General features: G+C 37.3%; 1 protein-coding gene across 1 annotated transcript in view; it reads right to left on the reverse strand.

The window, feature by feature from the left end:
* Positions 1-18,314, reverse strand: part of LOC108360967 (uncharacterized) — a 35,346-nt gene extending 17,032 nt beyond the window's left edge. The window contains exons 1-7 of the mRNA XM_017613473.1: positions 18,196-18,314; positions 11,361-12,641; positions 5,714-5,760; positions 5,452-5,592; positions 5,104-5,279; positions 4,718-5,017; positions 1,010-1,093 (exon numbers count right to left, since the gene is read on the reverse strand). Of these exons, the coding sequence (XP_017468962.1) occupies positions 1,010-1,093; positions 4,718-5,017; positions 5,104-5,279; positions 5,452-5,592; positions 5,714-5,760; positions 11,361-11,397 (785 nt within the window). The 5' untranslated portion in view covers positions 11,398-12,641; positions 18,196-18,314. The remainder of the gene's footprint in view (positions 1-1,009; positions 1,094-4,717; positions 5,018-5,103; positions 5,280-5,451; positions 5,593-5,713; positions 5,761-11,360; positions 12,642-18,195) is intronic.
* Between the last annotated feature and the right edge of the window lie 2,675 nt (positions 18,315-20,989).

Raw genomic sequence — 20,989 nt, forward strand, 5'->3', positions numbered from 1 at the left:
GGAAATGTGGTGATTTCCGAAATAGCTATCACTTCTACCATTTTTTCAAATTGTTGTTGCTTTTCCACAATAAATTTTTCATTTAAAAATGGCCTCGAGCTCATTATAAAAATTGTTGAATCTAAAAAATATATGTTTGTTTTTAAAACAGTAAAAACTAAAAATTAAAAGAAAATTTTATTCAAAAAATTTAACTGAAAAAAAGAAACAAAAAAATTAATTCCTGAATTTTAAATAAAATTAAGCAAACGTTCTTGTACTTAAAACAGTTTCTGAAAATTAAATGATAGTACAATCTAAAAATTTTATTAAAAAATTTAACCTAAGTTTCTTAAAATTAAATGAAACTAAACAAAATTTTTTCTTAATTTAAAAAAATAAAAATTTTAATTAAATAATATATAATACAGTTTCTGAAAATTAAATGATATTAAAAATGTATATATTTTTCATCTCAAAACAGAAAAATCAAAAAATAAAAATAAAGTTCTTTTGAAAAAATCATAATATATATATAAAAAGAACATAAGATATTTTTTTAAAGATAAAATTAAATTTAAAAAATGTATATCATTGCGACAGAAAAAAATCTAAAAAGTTTAAGAAAATTAAGTAAAAAAATATATATGTATATGTATAAACTTATATTTTTAGACAATAAAATGTAAAAAGCAAAAGAATTTTTTATTAAAAAAGATAAATTAAGTTTATAAAAATTAAATTACAAAAAATATTTTCCTTTTTAAAACAAAAGAATCTACAAATTAAAATAAAATTAATTTGATCCGTGGATCTCCCGAATGACACACCATCGCGACTGCTGCAGCAACGCGAGCGAAATCGAAATTTATTGAAAACAAACAAAAACATGTCCTTAATATGTAGTTGGTTGACGAGTTAAGTAAAGGTTTTTAATATTCATTAAATGTTGTTGTTAACGCTACTAAGGAACGTCATTAAACAACTCTGAGTGCGGCTGTAAGTATTAGAAGCTTTTGCTCAAGTTTACCTCGGTGTTGTGCCACCGCCGCCGCCCATTTGTAGCTGCTGGCCGGCTGTTGGCAGTCCGATATGGGTGGGATAGTGATACGAACTGCAATATGAAAGTGGAAAGCATTACTCACACGCACACGCACGCATAGATACGCTCGCTTCAATTTTTTAAGAGGTTTTTAGGTGCTCCAAACAGTGTTTAACACGTTCGGCGTTTAATTTGTCATGCTTCAGTTTTTTTTTTTTTTAAATTAAAAATCGCATTTTATTTATTTTTTCTACATACCAAACATTTTCGTGTGGATTTGTGAAGTTTTGAAAATGATTCTGTGCGCAAAGTGCAAAACAGTTGGTCATATAAATATTCCGATATTGGTAGTCAGTCGGTGTTAGCCAGCAAGAAAGGTTTGCGCTGAAGTATTTTTGCAAGTGTAGTTTGCAAAACCCAGTTACAACAAAGATGATAACAACAAATAGAGGAATAGAGACAAGTACAATATATATTTACATAGTTTTATTTTTTGCTTTCGTTTTGCTAATTTGCTTTGAAATGGCGTATGGTGGAAGAAAAGTCGAGTCGAGCTTGAAGCACGAGCTTGCGCGCGCAAAAGTGATTTGGTGATTTTTTATTAATATTTATTTTTTTGTATGGTTTTTGTTTACAAAATTTGACTGTTGAAACTCTTCGGTGCGCATGCGCATCTTGAAGGAGTTCGTAGGGTCTTATACTGAGCGCTTTAATGAGTACTGACTGGACTGACTGCAGTGATTGAAAGTACGAGTAAAAGTATTTAGTTAAGCATGCGGCGTTCAAGCTGTTCGTGAATTGTTAGAAACGGGAATAGTTTGGCGAGAGTAGATTAGTAAGTTAGTGTNACATCGGACCAAAGTTATAATACCATTTCATGCTCATGAAAGGTATAAAAAGAGCGCGATAGTAGTAAAAGCATTTAGGCGAGATGAGAAACTTTATGAAGAAAAACGCGTTGGTATGGATATGCATGACGGCTGTGGGTGGATTACATGTGTAGAGCGGCGTTAAGTTATATCAAAAAAAAAAATTATAATTTAAATATAAACTCAGTTATTCTAGACTTAGTTTAAATTATAATTTTCTTTTTCAGAAGATAGACAGTTTGCCGCATATAATGCCACATCAAAAAAATACAAAACCGCAAATGTGGCGAGCTAAATTCTCTCACCGCTCTCAATTTACGTATCTAAGTAAAGTTTTTTATCTAACCGCCAACACCGTTTCTCCTTAAACATGTTGGCCAGAATATTACATTTAGTAACGTTAAGTAAATTAAGTCTAGTCTAACTGAGCTTTAAGCAGTAGCAAAAAAATTAAGAGCTGCTAGATTATTGAAACTGTAACTGAAAATGCAAAATCATTAACAAAAACATTTCTTATAAGGCATGACTCCACGGCTCGTCTATATGAGAAGCTTTACATTTTTTTCTAATTTATGAGCCAATCAGGGACATCAATAATATAAGTAAAAGGTGTTTTTAAATATGCCCGTGCTGATGGTTCCCACTTCTTTCCCATGCAAAGCTTTTTTGAGATCTCTGTAAATTTTTTACTCTGCTCCCGTCTATACGAAAGTTCATACATAAAGCTCAAAAAGCTCCACTCGCGAAATAGCCGGTGCTCATCACGGACATACATAAATCTACATATATATGTAGAGTAAAGCTTTCTCTACCTTTACTGGCCTTAATGTGTCTAAAAAAATTATTTACCCTTCAACTCAATTCAACTCTCATAGAGAAAAGCTTATAAATTTCTGAGCTACTGTAACATTTTAGGCTGAGAATTACGAAATCGACATGGTGACAAAGTTTATGAGTGACGCGCAAAAATCATTAATTCGTCGTTATCCACAGAATTAAATACCTGAGGTCGGCAACGACTTAATCGCTATATGCCTAATAGTGTCGGTATCGGAAATGAGTATGTAGACGGCTTCGGAGTGAAATAGCAAGCAACCGCAAACGTCACTCTGGTTGGGTGGGCCATAACGGGGGCGATGATCACGTTCCCGACAGAGGCGCTTGGAGTTATCACGGGCATTTCGCCTCTAGCTACACTTATAGAGAAAGAGGCTTGCTGGAGCGCCCTGAGACTGCCGAACTTAAGTAGCCTGAAGAGTGGGGACGTAAGGGACTCACAGTCTCAATGCCACCGAAGCTGACCTTTATAAAGGCCTGCAAGGTAATAATACTTGAAAGGGATACCTGTAAAGCGATTATCAACAATACAATAATGGTTCCAGACTTGAAGATTAGAACACTGGGGCCAGCGTGTATGGACCTAGATTTCAAAAAAGCGTCCCGATGAGCATATTTTCGCAATTGATGTCGGTATCGACGAATTTCTTCGAAGAAGGACTAATGGGGTAAGAATAAACATCATGTCGGATAGCAGGCAGCGTTAAGAGGACTTGACTCTTACAAAACGGTGTCAAAAGTGGTAGAAAGTTGCAAAAAGGTACTGCTAAAACTAGAAGCCAACAACAAAGTAACCCTGTAGTAGGCTCCGGACCATGAGGGCTTCGATGGCAACGATAGGGCTGACACTCTAGCGAAATGCGGTGGCCAACGGAGCCTGGTAGACCCTCAGCCTTTCCTTGGTCCATCAGAGGATAGACAGCAGAGCTCCTAAAATGATAGGAGTACATCCAAGTTACAACCAAATGGTGCACGACAAAGGACAAAGGGTAGCCCAAAATATTTATCACTCCCTCTCGTGGAATCTCTGAGCGGCTGCTAAATCTTAGCAGAGAGGATTTAAGAACTTACACCGGAAACCCGAAAAAACACTGCATTCTGAGGTACCATCTACTTAAAACAGCATACTCTGAGGAAAAGAGCTGCAGGATTCGGCTTCGACGACAATTTTCTTTCAAAGTAGATCCATTTAGGAAGAGGGATGAACACTTAATGGCCCCACAAATGATCCCGAAATAGTCGCGAAACGATCCTAAACTAGCCGTAAACTGATCCCAAACTAGTCTCGAAATGTTTCTGAAATAGTCGTGAACTCTCCCGAAATGATCCTTAACCCGAAAAGGACCTGTAGTCCGTGCTGTTATACTCCATTTGTCTGAGGCTATAAGCGGGAATATCTTGGTGGTAAGGACGATAAAGTTAGAAGAAAAATTGCATAGCGCCAGGACCCATCGATGACGCAGGTTTAAGCCAAGAGAGCCGATAATATCGGTGAAACTCAAAACATTGAAGGAAAGCTAAAACCATCATCTTATAAGTAGCATCTGAAGATCCAACTCGGTGGACATAAGGCCTTTCCTGCTAGCCATTGCAGGATACCGAAGCGCTTGTCAAACTTGGGTGTCACGCTCTTTCATAGGATAATTTTAACTGTATGCAGATGACATTAATACCACATCAACAAGGTACTTCCCGAGGCTATTCATTAATACGTGGATCAGGTAAGACCTACAACTGAAATAATCTTTGCTACTAAACCCAATCTCTGTCTTGTCGAGCTAACAGCTCGGATTCTAAGGTTATTTCACAAAGGAAGCCTTAAAAATGAATTAAACTGTGAGTATAGGTAAATAAAAACAATATCCACTACAGCAAATAATTAGTAAAAGGAAAGAAAAGGTAAACTTAAAGCCTACACCCGATGTCTATGACTTCCCCGCAATGTTTTTGGTGGCTGAGCAATGATTTAAGCCAAGCTTAACACGCATACCTTTGATCATTTGTAAAGTTGATATTCTCATTTCCCATGCCGGTTGGCATGCCCATCCAGGAGTAACGTTGGCTTGGACCCATACCCATGCTGACGCCTGGTCCAGGGCCAACACCGATGCCGCTACTGCCGCTGGCAATACTTCCACCGCCAACACCGACACCACCACCACCACCACCACTTCCAGTGTCTAGCGTCTTCGCAGTGCTCAATATTGAAGCTGGTTGTCGTCTAAAATAGGAACTATCCATATCGGAGTCAGGTGATTTGTCGTCGTTATTTTGAAAGTGTCTTTGATAGCTGCAAAATAAAAAAAAAAGTTGATTAAATAAAGTAAATGTCTTTCCAGCCACAAAAGTAATAAGCGCATCAAAAATTTCACTTGCCGCGGATACTTGTAGAAGGGAGCGTACGCAGCTAAATTCTCATCTGATGGCACCCTTCGCCCAACACAGCCACCCAGAAAGGATTGCGGCACACCGCTACGCCTCGAGAGACAGCCAAAGAAGCGATCGCGACGCGGCCTCTCGATGCTATGCAGCTGACGATCGGTTAGGCAGTACTGTACTTAAGGGACAAAAAGAAAAGAAAGAAATACGACCAAGCATAAGAAAAAATGTGGCGGTGCAGGTGATCAGACAAAAAATAAAAAATAAAAAATCAGGAACAAAATAAAAAACAGTGCACAAACAAAAACCGCAGGGCAAAAAGTACAGCAGTCGTAGAGCATTCACCTGTTCGCGTATATCGCCTTTCGAGTAAACGGATGGACGTGGATACAGTTCTGTGGAGGAGGTGTGTCGCAAGCGGCGTCGACTCATATTCTCATCTTCGGAATCGTAACTGCGATCGTAATGGCTAGAAGCTGCCGCTGACTGCAATGAAGCGAAAAGTGCAATGCAATAATTAATGGGTTTCATAAGCGTACCGTCCAGCTTGACGGCACAGTGAGCGAGTGTGGTGCGATGTAATCGGTCTGCTGGCTGGCTTGCTTACCTTAGACGCCACTTCGATGGTGCCTAGCGAAACTGCATGATGTAAACCTGAAAATGGGAAGGAAAAAGAGGCCGTTGTCAGTTGTTGAAGAGCTCTAATACATCTGTGTGTGTGTGTGTGTGGTGCAGTGAATTTTGTAGCTAAGGAAGATGGAAAAAATAATTAGCAACACAAAATTAGTTGCAAATAAAGTGTGGAACCACGGCTCAACAGCGGCAATGAAGACAATGAGTGCAACGAACTTATTGACCGGCGCGCAGTGCGCAGCCGTAAAACATAGCGACACTGGGAAAATGAGTTGACCATTTAAAATTCGATTATTGCCGATTAAATGGTTGTTAATGGAAATATTACCGAAACTGATTGGCAATAAAGGTGCATGCGGTCAGTGGAGTGTATGAAGACTGAATGCTTTTTGATTAGAAAGGTAATGTGTATACTATATGTGATCAAGTAGCATCGAACAGTAATAAAGTAAAGACGAACAAAGTGCCGAGATAATGGCAAACATCTAGTTATGTTATGTACGGCTTCATAAAACATTAGGCGATTCAGCTTCATACATAAATTGGCTAGATTAGAAATTAAGCATTAATTTCATTCCTTTATATCGAGACCAGTACACTGCTTTTTTATAACCACTTCGGGGATGGTTGGGACATATTTCAGGATCATTTCGTGACTAGTTTCTAACTACCCTAAAATGATCCCGAACTAGTGCCAAAAGGACTTCAAACAAGGCTTGAAATGATCCCGACATGGTCCCTTACCGGTCCCCATATTATCCCGAAGCAGTCCCGAAATGGTCCGGAAATAGCCCTGAACTAGACGAGAAATGTTTATATGTACACACAGGAAGGATAAGTAGCTAAGTTACGATAGCGAGATTCCAATCACCGAAGTGGATAATTAACTCATTGCCGCCTTGTACTAAAGACGAAAAGAAAATCTTTCCATTTGGGACTCAGCTGTTCAGCGGAAATAATGACATCAGAAAGCATCCCGTATCTGTCTAGGGTGCTTCGCAGCGGCGCTTCTATGGCTTCATCTACTGAGCACTACTATGTAGGCCCTGGTGATTTAAATGGGGTAGCACACTTAGTTTATAATCTCTTAGTGGCTAATTTTCTTCGCTGGCATAAACTCTGTATGCTGCCGTGCCCACCGAATGCTAAAACTAAAAAAAAAAAAAAAATGAACCTACTCCAGAAGTTGTTGTTGTTTTTGTTGTGGTCCCTCGATCGTTGTCGTCAAGCTCAACTAACGAGAGACCCAAGAGGCGAGCAGCTTCTATCGGAGTTCAGTGGGAATGTGGAGAGATGTTCCGAGTCGTGGGACACTCATTTGGCACATCCTCATCCGGTACGAGTTTAACTTGCCGCAGTAGCCAGATTGAAGTTGGGCTATTGTGGTCCGAGTCTCCCTAGGCAGACGAAGCCCTGTCTCGTCCACGTCTGGTGGTTGTGTGCCCAAAACGGCATTCACAGGTCGATAGTCTACGTAACTTGAGACCGGCTACCTGTGAATGCCATTCAAGTCCTGTCGATATGCTGTCGGGTCCAGAGGTTGCCTTACGAACCTGCGGACTTCATCCGTTAGTTCGTATACATGCTTTCTGACGTGTCGTCGCGAGGTCTATTCCGCAAGTAAATGTCTGTTTGGGTGCCCACGTCGGTGTAACCCTACTAAGAATTGCTTGCAGAGCGTTATGTTATGCTTCTGAACTGGGTTTATATGAGCCTTGCCGTGCAGATGATGTTGCATCCGGTCGCTGTTTGGAGTGCCGTGTTCTGGCAAGTCTGTAGCTTCAACCACAGCGTCCTACTGGTTACCGGTGACCACACAGGCGCTGCGTAGTTTAGAACCGGCCGGCCAATTGCTTTGTACGTTGCCCACAACGTCTCTTTGTCTTTGCTCCAAGTGCTGCCGGCAAGCGACTTGGGGACTTTGTACTCTATTGATATTTATGGTTGTCCAAGTGGTGAAAAAGCTTCCTGGGGACCACCTCTGAGACACTACCTTTCCGATGTAAAAAGAATTATCGAAATCGGTTGACGTGTTCCAAAATTTTGCGGTAACATACATAAAAAAAAAAAAAAAAAAAAAAAAAAAAAAAAAAAAAAAACGAACTGATAACCTCCTCCTTTTTTAGAAGTTGGTTAAAAAGAAAATTAAATTAAAAAAGAAGAAAGAAATAAGCAATAGAATATAAAAATAAATTAGAAAACGACAAAAATAAAAAAATTAAATAAATGAGTAAGAAAAAAAAGTTCTTAAAAATTAAATGAAATTAAACATCCTTTTTAAACGAGAAGATCTAAATCTAAAAAAAAAAATTGCCAAAAACGAAAAAAGAAGAAATAAATATAAGCTTCTAAAAATTAAATGAAATTAAACAATAGGATCTAAAAATTAAATTAAAAACCGACAAAATTAAAGATGTTCCTAAAAATTTAATAAAATAATAAAATATATATATTTTTCTTCTTAAAACAGCAAAATAAAACAATTTAATTAAAAAAAGAAAGAAAAATTAATTTATTAAAAATTAAATAAAATTACAATAAAAAATATTTTCCTTTTTAAAACGCTAAAATCAAAAAATTTAAAAAAAATTAAAATAAAAATAAAGAAATATATGTTTCTTGCAACTAAATTAAATTTAAAAAAATTATTATCTTTTTTTACCTTAAAATCAACGCAACAAACACCAAAAGGTACACGAGAAAAAAATCGAAATTAAATAAGTTTCTAAAAATAAACGAAATAAAAAATATATAAATGTTTTTGTTTTTTTATGATCAAATATGAAAATTAAAAGAAAATTAAATTTGAAAAAATGGCATCTAAGTGCTTTGCTCACTCGGCTATGGCGACTTTGGATCAGCGCGAGCTTTTCAACATAAAAATTGAAAGTAAAGAAATTTACTAAAAGAAGCTAGACGCTTTTTTACATCTTAAATTGTTTTTCTTGGCTACTTGTTTCTGTACAAGTAAGCAGAACCTAGCCACAGTTACTGAAAATCATGAAGAAATGAATACAGCTGATTGCTATTTGTCCAGCATTACTTGGCGCTTACGACAGTTTCGTTAGACTCACAATAAGAAATTACTATAAATAAGTAAAACTGTTTGGTACCGAAGTAACAAGATTCGTGTGATATGAACTTTGTGATAAAAATGTTAAATAGTCATCGTTGGCATTTCTTGCCGTGGAAGTTAGTTCGTTATTAAATAAGCCGATTAATCGATTATTTGACAATAATTGCAATTAAATGCAATTATTTATTTGTGTCTTGTGATTAATCAATTGTTTAATTAATTGATCTAAATTATTTTATACCCTAAAATCTGCCATAAATATTAAACTGGAATTATTCGAAAATGTATGAAAGAACACTCTTAAACATTTCCTCTGAACTGAATATAACTTGCTGTCGCTGCCCTCACAAGAATCGGTCACTGCATAAAAACTTAACGTTAATCAATCAAACAAAACAAAACCACAATATTTGCTTTGAGATAATTTAATAGAGAATTTCAGTAGAACTTGATTGAAGATCTAACGTTTTCCTCGATTTTTGAAATAAATAGAAATGTATGATCGTACAGTAATATTCATACATACATACATACATATGCCATCAAACATTTGAGATTAGGGAACAAAAAATAGGGTAACAAATTCTCTCTCAGTACCCTCTAATAACAAATAAAAGACACATCCACTATTTAATTGTCAGCTTAAGAATGCTAAAGCTTAACGAAATAAAATTTAAGGCTAGAGTGCACTTTTCCCCCCTCAATACTCTTTTGTCCTTACCTCGTGGTGTTGCATTTCGCATTTCACATTTCGCATTAAATTTCCCTTTATTTAGAAAGAAATGTGAAAAATATGCTACACATACTACATAACTACTAACTACGTATGTAATTGCATTTGAAGGTCTTTTAACTTTAACTTTTACTTTCTGCCACTTGATGTTCACCTTGCTACCTTCCAATTACGTACTTAAGAACTTAAGTATACGAACGTGCACACATACATACACAAGTAAATATAACAGCGTACAATTGCTGATTTGGCAACACCTACGCGAAAAATAACTCAACCGTACAACTACCCCCACACCACCTCATCCATATTGTATAAAGTACAACAACACCCACCCAGGTAAGTAGGTAAGCTGAAGACTATAATGAAAGTTAAGTAAGTGAAATACATACACACATACAAACAAATATAGTATTGTACATGCAATGGCAACAGAAAATCCAAGGACCCTACATGTTTTACTGGACCGTCGAGAACAGGGAAATTACATTTGTGCCAACAACACAGCACACGCCTAACGAGAGAGAGCGAAGAATACAAACCACTTGACCTACCAAAGTATGTATGTATGTATGTATGTACGTGCGGTGGTACAAGTCATGCCACCCTACACAAAAATTTGGCCAAAGTAGCATCCACACAGCAAATGAGAAATTCATAAGCATTGTAAATGATGATGCTTTTGACGGCCGACAAAGGAGGTGCAACGGACAAAGGAGAAGATAATGTGAGAAAAAATGTGGATGACGACTGTTCTGGTGAGCAAGCGAACGTTGATGACAATTGCCAACACACGCAAGTATTTGTGTTTATAAAATAAAATTTATTATTATTATTTTTTTTGAGCGCCAGCCTTGGTAACTTCCGATTAAAAGGAAGGGTGGTGCAGTTGGGTTTTCGAAACTCGCTTTTCATGCATTTTTGTAGGGAAAGGAATAAAGAAAAAGTGTAGTTGTAATAGTGGTAGTAATGGTAATGATAATGATAATCGTTATGGTAAGGGTCGTGGTAATGATAATCGGTGTGGTAATGGTAATGAATAATTATGGTACTGGTAATGGTAATGGTAATAGAAACAGTAAAGATGTGCAATGGTAAAAGAAATGGTAGCAGTAATGCTATTGGTAATGGTAATAATAACGGTAGAGGTAATAGTAATGGAAATAGAAAAGGTGTTGGTAATGGTAGAGCTATTGCTAAAAGTTATGGTGACGTAATGCTATTTGTACCGGTAATGTTATTGATAACGATAGTAATCAAAAAGGAAATATTATTGGTATTCGTAATGCTAATGTTAATGGTAATGGTAGGAGTTACGCAAGTGGTAATTGTAATGCTAATGGTCAAGTTAATGGGGACAGTAATAGTAATTGCAGTGTTAGTGGTAAAGATAACAGTAATTCTATTGGTATTTATGGTAATGGTAATGTAAATCCTAATGCTAATAGTAATGGTAGTAGTAATAATAATTGTAATGACAATTGTTAAAGTTATGTTAGTGGTTGTTTCAATGGTAATGGCAACGGTAATGGTAATAGTTATATCCAGTAGTAATCGTTGTGACTTTGATAATGATAATGGTAATGGTATTGATAGTGGCCATGGTATTAATATTAGAATTGGTATTGGCGTTAGTATTGGAATTGGTATTGGTATTAGTAGTAGTATTGCTATTGGTATTGGTAATATTATTTTTATTGGTATTGGTATTGGTAATGATGGTAGTAACGGGAATATGAACAGTAATGGTACAAAAATATTTGAAATGGGAAAAAACGATCACCCTAATACTTGTAAATGGTGGATACATACCATTTGACTTACCATTTGGTCGCATCGCCACAGCCATCCTTTTTTGTGACTTCTGTGCCGCCCAATGCTTTTTTCACTGCTTGCTGACCTACTGTCTGCTAGCCTCCCTCCCTCCCTCCCTCCCTCCCTCCACTGCCACACCACACTTCTCAGCTGCTGGCGTTGGATAAGTGACTGCCGCGCGTGAGATTTCGCCTAGATTTAACTATAATTGCAGTGGATTCTCATGCAGGAATGGGGGAGGCGCGCAGGAAAGAGACGTGAAGCGGAGAGTTGAAGCAGGAACAAACCGTATGTACAGTGTCTCGTGATTTGCAATTTATTTAATGATTCTATGCACACACTGCCAAGCAAAGCTCAGCAGTAGCTCGCTGGCACACTAGGCTGACCCAGTCGCCGACTGTATTTATTTAGTTGGGGTCCTTGATGATGATGATGGCGGTAATATGTATGTATGTATGTTGTATGGTTGCTGTTGTTGTTGCACTTGTCAAGTTTTTTTTTCTTTGTTATTTGCAGACTTCAAAAATGTGTCGCAAAGTCGTTGGCAACTTTAATATTTGATGGTCATAAATCTTTTTAGCTTCTGCCTTTGGCTGTTGATTTTTATTTTCTTTACTTTACTTTTGCTTTCTTTCAGTAATCACACTAGCGTGTCCTCTTGCGTCTGGTTTGCACGTGTGTTGTTTTGATGTTCCATTTGCGTGCAAGTGTATTCATGTTTTATATTTGTTGCTGTTGTTTTTGTGGCAGCTACATGCCTTCATTTTAATTTAAGCGAATTTGTTGCTGTTGGATGTCGCTAGCGTTGTTGTGGTTGATTTCACGTGTTGTGATTGCTTCTATTGTTGTCAAGCTTTTGTTGAAATTTTATTGTTAAGACGCAAAATTGTTTTCAATTCTTGTATTTTTGGCAACTCAACTTGAATTTATGACGGTGTCAACAATGTTCGTTTTCATAGCGCGTGTGATTTAGTTTGCTGCTTTGATTCGGTTGAAATCCGTTGCTGGCAACTGCCAGCTATGCTCTGGTAGCTACTCTGGTAGCTACTGAAAACTCCTTCGATTATCGGGCATTTTTCTCAGCTATTAATGGTCCCGCTTCTTGGAACACTGCTGCAGTTGTCGATTCCTGTTGTGGCTGTGTAACTTTCGTGACGTCTCTTATAGTTTGTTAATCGCTCACTCAGCTCATTCTTAGTACTCTTGTTGATCTTCTTTTATTAAATTTTTAGTTTTCTCTTCATTCAATCGTTTCTATGTTCTGCTATGTTGATTTCTCTGTTAAAATATTTTTTTTAAGATTCTACGTGTTTTAAGCGCATATTTCTCAATTTAAAAATTACATAGTCCCGCAAACATTTTTTTCGTAGAACGCCACAAAATTTTCATAATTTTTAATTGCTGAATGAGTCCGTGCAAGAATTCCAAAGTTGAGTTATTCTACTTTAGATACATATATACATTAAGGTGGTCCAAAACTGTATGTGAAAAAATTAAGTCGGAATTTTATTTCTCTCACCCCCTAGGATTGTTCTATACAGGCAAAACTTTACCCCTGTGTTTTTTTTATCAAAAAATATTTAGAGGTCGCTCAAAGCGTTAGAAATTTTCCATGTATTTTATATGGGGAAAAACGATTTTTCGTAGAAATGGTATAGAATTCGTGAAAATCAATATTTTTCGATCTGAAAACTCTGTTTCTCTTCAGGAGACTTCCAGTAATAATACCCAATTGTTTATTTAGCAGTCTGTCTTCGTTTACGCTAAATCGTTTTCGCGAAATAAGAAACGCGATTCCTCGTGACTATCTTTCAAGAGCTCAACATGCTTATTGCAAGCTCGGTGGATACCACCCTGCACACATTGCTAAAGAGGACAGAGGAAGCCTTCACTCAGTACGGGCCTTCCTCGATATCGAGGGAGCCTTCAGTAATGTCACTTCAGAGGCAATATTCAAGTCTATCTATAATTTGGGGGTTGAAACCAACCTCATAAGGCTTATCTACAGCTTACTTTGTGACAGGGGGAGCGCCTGCACTCAGTGCAGTGACAATATGGGCACTCCGCAAATTGGTGTTCTCCCTCCCCTGCTCTACGTTGCGGTTGTAAATGACCTTCTAGGGGATCTGGAAAAAGTGTGAGGTCGGGTGATTGCCTATGTAGATTGTGTGGATCTTTTGGTTAAAGGACGATTTCTATACACCCTTTTTTCTGCCTCAAGTTTACCTGATACAGGTTACTAGGTGGGCAATCAAGAGCGGCCTCGCAGTAAATCCCAGCAAAACGGAACTGGTCTTGTTTACCAGGAAGTACAAGATACTCGTTGTGGTCCTTCCCTCGAGTGCGGTTGTTCGTCTGTGGAAGCCTAACATTGAGAAAAGGGTAAATAATACGTCGGTTGTCTTGTACTGCTATAAGGGAGCTATCGGAAAAAGTTAATTCATTAGCTCTATGCAACCAGATTTAAGCTTATCTTGTTTCACGGAGCCCTTGTCTGGTGGAACCCGCTAGAGAAAGCTACACTTGTAAATTAGGAATTAGTGGAGCATTAGGAACCACAGCTATACTGGCGCTTAACGTCATGTTCAACACGACGTCTGAGGATATTGTAGACAGAATTTTAGCAGCAGGAACTGCTATTAGGCTAAGGGAAATCGGGTGGTAACACTCTGGATTTCTGAACACATAGATTACAGCGCCTCCGAAATGCCTGCCAGAAGTTCCTTCTCTGCCTATATTCCCTCAAGAGATGACTGGGTAGGGATTACTAAGGATTCCGGACTTCTGCAGCGTCTTTCAGGTGGAAATGGCTGTGATCAAGGAAGCGGTAGACTCACTGCTAAGGGGTATGGTGGTGCGTTAAAAATCGGTAAAGTGCGTTATCCATCGCGTCAGAGAGGTAATTCTTCAAGTTTAGGTGCCGGACCATGACCTGGCGTTTTAAAGGCACCCTTAAAAAGTTATCCCCAGATAAGGAGCAACTAGGGACGCCTCTGTTCTCCTGCAGTACACTATAGGATGGTTGGGCCTAGTGTGAGCTCGGCGGGCGCTAAACTAACACGCATACTTCGTACTCGCGATAATGAAATTGCATACTTTACTAAATACCTAATAAAATGGGCAAAAGAAAGTGATGCTCCTTTTGTGACATAAAATAGGAAAATAAGACGTTTCTCCGCTGCAGAAAATATCTTTACAAAGCACTTTAAAATACTTTTTGCAGCGCTAGTAACGAGTGACCGACCCATCGCTACCCCTTAAAGGTGCCGAATACCATGTTACCTCTCAAGAGCTAGTGATGGGGGTTCTGGCAGGCCATTGTGCGATTGATATTCACTCGGTAAGGCTAGGAATTTCCTCTGATACCTTTTATTTTAGCTGTCAAAAGGGAAGATGAAGTGGAATCATCTCCACACTTTCTTTTAGACTGTCCACCTTCGCGAGGCTAAGATGGAAGCATTTTTGCTCGCTCTCCTGAACTAACACTGAGCTCTCAGGCCTCGAAATTAGCCGCATTCGAAAATTCGTGATCGGCTCGCGGCGTTAACCTAACCCAACCTAACCTGTACTTCTTTGAGCTATGAATTAGTTGATCACATTACCCATACAAGAATATGTATATCAGGCTGAATCCGAATATAAGGATGAATACGAATACGAATATGAAGCGGAATATACGAAGAAGAGGATGAATACAAAGATGATTGCGAAAACGAATGCAAAGACACACTGAAACAAATACGAAAGCTAATACACATACATCCGATGACGAATGCGAAGATAGTGACTAAGACGTAAGTGAATGTGAAGACTAATACAAAGACAAATGCGTATATAAAAACAGGGACTGAAACGAAGTCGAAAACCTTTTCGATACTCTTAAATAACGGCCGACCTCGGCGGTAAATGCCAATACTTGTAATAATAATAAAACCACTTTCCTGATATACAGCTAAGGAAAAAACTTAAGAGCTGATCGACTTAAGCTGATTTGGTGTTGCCATGAAAGATTTTGATTAAGAAAAAGTTACACAAAGGAGAGCATGTTCACACGAAGACAATGTCCAGATCTGTGGAATCGGAATTCGCTATCAGAATTCATACTTAACCGCGAAAAACATATGAAAAAACATAGAAATAATTACGGGTGTTTTTGAGGTTAGGCCAAGATCCTCTTGGTTAATTCTGACAGCGGATTCAGGTTCAGCACGGCGAAATTTAAATAAGTAGATATGTATGTAACTAATAGGGACACGATATTTTGACCAGTTCCGGTTATTTTTCAAACTTTGTAAAACAATTAGAAAACTTATGAGTTACTATCAATATTCAATCATTTTTCTAGTTTTTAAAAACCCTTGGAGAGGTTTTCTAATTTAGCACGTCGTTTTTTTTACACGGTACAAAATTACCAGAAAATGTCCTGCTTTGGAACTAAACCGTGACTAAATTTTCTTTAAAAGTCTTTGAAGGACTTGGAATTGACCCGATACATTCTAGTTTGTCGATAAATTTCGATAATTTAGCACATATCGATAATTCAATAAATTTCAAAAACACTGAAATCCGAAAACTCAAAAAAAAATGTAACTCGACTAATTTTGATAATTTTTAATAGATAAATTAAAAAATGTATATATGTAGCTCGATATAAATCGATAACACTATAAACTTTGCATATATCGATAAATTTCGATAACTCGGTAAATTTTTATAGCTTCATATTTTGCGAAAGCTTTCGAAAAATTTCGATAACTCGTTACAATCTCGTAACACGATAAAATTTGATAAGCAGTAATAACTCGATAAAGTAATACAACCTTGAAATTACGATAACTCGATATATTTAGAAAATTCTAGAATTTTTGATTTGATAAATCGACAAACTTCAGTAAATAAATAAATATCGATAACTCGATAATTTTGAAAGAACTCGATGCACTACGATAACTCGATAAATTTCGTTAACTCTAAAATTTATAATATCTAAATAAAAGTTGTTAACTTGACAAATTTAGATAATCCCATAAATTTTTTTAGCTCGATAACTATACGTAAATTTTGAGAACTCAAATTCTGTGTCTAGAAATTTCGACAACTAAATAAAAATTGATCAGTTTGAATAACATTATTTGGATCTGAACATTCTCGTCGCTGGATTGATATCTGCCCCAGCGGCAACCACAATGAAAATCGTAATAATATTGCGTATAACTATTGCAGTTGGTAAGACTGTGTCGATAAGTACAAGAAGGCTCAAATGCTGACACAAATATTGCTCATCTTTTGAGAAAGCATCGTTTTAATTTTACCTCTTTTTATTTCAGGCGATGCTATCTGAAATATTTAGTAATGAATTTTTGTTTTATGCAAACTTCAAAGGTATACCCTTGTGGTCAGCCGATTAAGTTAAGTGACATTTTGACCAGTTTTGGGTATTTTCTTTTATCTATAAATTGTTTATGTTTTTTGTTGAACATTTTCTCCCAAATAAAGTATGCTCGCCAATCACTTTTATATATTAAATATGACGCGATTTTCTTGCGTTTTAAAATTTGCAGTTTAACCTGCTAAAATATAATAGGCTATAAAACTGTATACCTAACATTTTTTTTAAACATTTTTAATAAAAAGTACAAAATTTGTAGGTGTCATTGTCAAAGTTTGTTGAATTTTTATAATTTTTGTAAAAAGTTAGAAATGTGGATTAATGTGGTACTGCTTATGTAATGTTCTAGACTTTTATAAAAAAAAAATAACATAAAATAAACAAAAAAAAAATTGTTAAAACTATACCAAATGTCACTAAACTTAATCTGTAGACCACAAGTGTATATATTATGACGAAGGTTTAATGTATCGAATCGGTACCGGGTACTGAAAAAAAAACTATTTGGTACCGAAATTTTCTTCAAGTATTGAGTACCGAGTATTGGGTGCCGACAATTCAGCAAATTACTAGTAAAAACGTCGTGTCCCTATTATTTTCACATGACTTCATTTAATTTATAATTCTCTCAATTTCTTATGTTCTTGCTTAACTAGTTACATTCATTTTCAATTTATTTCTTACACCGTTTATAAATATTAGTTTGTACAGTACTCCCCGCTTAATTGCACTTCGAAAATTGTACGACACTCGTTTAATTGAACAGTTCGTTCAATTACAGAAATCCCTCTTAATTAGGACCGAATTAATTAAAAAAAATAAATATGTGTTTTTTAAGTACAGTCCAATTTAACGAATCTTATATTTTATGCCGCTCTCTTACAGATTTTCGTCACCAATAAAAATATGTTTTCAATTTCTTAGAAGAGATGCCAACTACTGTTTATCAGAAATGCTAGGAAATATGTATGTGCGGTAATGCCAGTTAATTTTTTTAACGAAAATTTTTTGTGCAATTAACCGGTGAAAATTAAAGGAATATTTCTTTTCGATAACACAATTTTCTTTAGCCAATTAAATAGCCGGTTAAATTATGCGGATAAATTTACTTGTATTTTCAATGCAATACTTTTTTTTACCGAGAAAGTGGTTCAAAAACGCGGCGAAATCAATTAAGCGGCGGGGTCAATTAGGCGGGGAATACTGTATTTGGTTTGCTGGCCTTTCTATTTTTCAGAAACGTCTCATCTTTGTCTCTGTTTGTAATTGTATATAAACAATTTTACCTTTGCTCTTGTTTCTCTGATCAATTTCTGTATTAGATTTTAGATATATTTTTTGTTGTAGTTTTTTTTTTTTTAGTTACCTTTGTTGTTTTCACACACACATATCTGTACACTTGTTCAAAATCATAAATTTTTTTTTAGCTTTATATACACTTACTTTTCTCCAACATTTCCGCTTGCTTTTCGACTGCGCTATGCCAACACTCGCTTGAGGTTTTTCGCAATTTTTTTTTGTTATTATTATTTTTTATTGAACTGAAAGCATATTCCGTTCAATTTATTACACCATCATTCTGATTTTTATGCGATTAATTAAGTCTCTTGCTCAACTTCCTCAGCTGCTGTCTTTCGTACACTTCCTGTAATGTGGATTTTTTTCACACGCTTCTTCTTCTTCCTCCTCCTTTTCTCCAATTTTTTTTGTTCTCGCGAGCCAGCTGCTGCTGCTGCGTTTGTCCTTCTACGCGCTGCTAGTTGTTTCTTTGTTGTTTTTCCAGCTTTGCTTTCTTTCTGCTGATTTGCAATTTCTTATCTGTGAAAATTTCAACGCCACAGAGCATTTAAATTATTTAATTCCTGTTTACGGCAAGCAGCGCGCAAATACGAATATATTTGTGCCAATCTCACTCACATTTGCATACTTCTGAAACGCTTACTGTGCGGACGCACCACCGTCGGACCCAGTGTGTGTGTGTGTGTGTGTGTGTGTGTGTGTGTGTGTGTATGTGCTGGCCGTTGCCTTAGGTTNCTTAAAATGGGAGCTGATGGCTTGCAAGCGATTTATGTAGTGCTTGTGCAGCTGTTTAGTTTGTACATATTTCTCTGTATCTGTGTCCAAACATAGATATGTACAACACTCGCTAAACTGGACTTATGCAAGGCCACCAATCGATATTCTTGGCCGAAAAATGAAATAAATTTTCAGCTATGAAAATGCTGAGGGTTAACACAAACAACGGCAGTAACAATAGCAACAACGACAACAATGCTTAATTTTATTGTATTGACGAAACCAAAACGTTTTGAAACCGATAAAAATTTTCACATGACGGATCAGTACTTTTGGCTAAAAAAAACTACAGACTAAACTTTTCGCTTTGCACTTTTCTTCAATTTTCTGCACTTTACGCCACTTTCACACTTTGCACAATCACTTAAAAGTAAAGAGCACCTAAAAATATGCTACATATGTATGCGAGTATGTATACGCATGCGACGGCTTGTATAGTTAGCATTTCGTTTGATGAATTTTCGTTTCGAGTTTTCTTGGGAATTTTTCACTATGCACTTCTTTACAGTTATTTCTTGCACACTTGCTTCAATTATTTTTAGAGTTAAGTATTTTTTATGTACTATGCATGTGTTAGTGTATGAAAAATTATTTTGTACAAAAGTCAATACGCCCTTGCACGGGGGGGGCAAGCAAACGCTGGAACGCGCTTGGTTAAATTGTAGTCAGAACTGCACTGGATGACGATGATGCTGGAACTGAAAGAAAAGAAAGTTAGTCGCTTTCATTCATGGCAGAGACAAACGAGCTGCAGCCAGAAGCTTACACAAACACACGCATGCATAAACACGCACACACACAGAGGTACTCGTGAACGCACACGCACGCAGCCTGCTATGTTAGCGCACAGCATCCTCCTCCTGCTGGCAGCGGAAAAGAAAAGTTAAGTGAAAGCACAGCACAGAGTTCATCGGCCAACGCACAAAGAGCGTAAAATAGTTCGTGACCAAGTAGGCGAATGGATAAACAACAAAGGAGCAGATAGAACGAAGTGAATGACATGCGAGAGTGTAAGAAGAAGTGTGTGTGTGTGTGTGTGTGTCGGCAAAAAACAGCTGTTGGCTTGCAAGCGTCCAAAAATCGGTTCATTCGAAAATTTCAAGAAGCAAACAGAAATTTAGCGCGCCATCGAAAATTCACAGCACACCAGCCTGTAGAGCAGCTCAGCAACTAATGGAATAAGAACACTCTTTGAGATTGACAAAACGGCTGAAACGCCTGGAAGTATGCTTCGTAAAAAAGCGGCGAGTGCGAAAAGTGCGTGAGCGCGCATGATTGAGGCTTAGAGCTAAAAGTGAGGGAGCGAGCGAGTGCATGAGCGCTTAAACGAATCAGAGTGAGATGACTGAGAGAAAGCTGATATGTGTGAAGCAACAGACCGTAGAGTTATCACAGGCAAGTCAGAGTGTAACTTGCAAAGTTGCGCGTCGTGCGTTTGAGAGCACAAGAAGTGGAACCTGCTGGCGGTGCTTGCATTGCGATATTTTGCGAGAGCGCCCATATTACGATGAATTTTTGTTATCTTACTTCGTTACAGCTTCCACATACCATACTAATAGCTATGTGGACATATCTGCCTGCGCTGCCTGTTACTTTGGCTTGACTTGGTATTTGACATTTCGAGTCTCGCTTTTTTTTTGTTGCATTATTTACTTGCACACAAAGTGTAGTCGTGTAAAATGTCCATATGACAACTGTTTTGACACTACAAGCCAACGGTGCACACATGTAGTTGATAGCTGTTCGCTTAAACTAGCGCACACACACACCTTTACAAGAATGCCCAGTAAGCAAAGTTGAAAGACGTTTGTATTTTTTGGTATGTAGCGCTTAAATAGGAACATATTTTGTATTTTTAGGTATATTCATTGCTTTTGTTTTAAGTGGGTCGTCGGACTGCTGACTAATCCTAAAAGATCCTCTAGGGTTCCACCTCTGCTTGGCCTTCGAGTGATAAATTTCGGTAACTTTTGCTTAAATCTCCCTGAACAAGGCGCCAATGTCTGCCGCGTGGGACACATTCAGTGCGGAGCTGAACCTTGCTAGTTCGTCCGCTGCCTCGTTTCCGGAAATGTCCCTTTGTCCCAGAATCTTTATCAGTGGTAGCGATATAACAGAGGTAGAAGAGAGTGCCTGAATGGTTGCTTGGTTATCCGAAAAG

Source organism: Rhagoletis zephyria, unplaced genomic scaffold (genome assembly GCF_001687245.7).
Source record: "Rhagoletis zephyria isolate East Lansing unplaced genomic scaffold, Rhagoletis_zephyria_1.1 Rzeph_scaffold_00668, whole genome shotgun sequence".
Classification (NCBI taxonomy): domain Eukaryota; kingdom Metazoa; phylum Arthropoda; class Insecta; order Diptera; family Tephritidae; genus Rhagoletis; species Rhagoletis zephyria.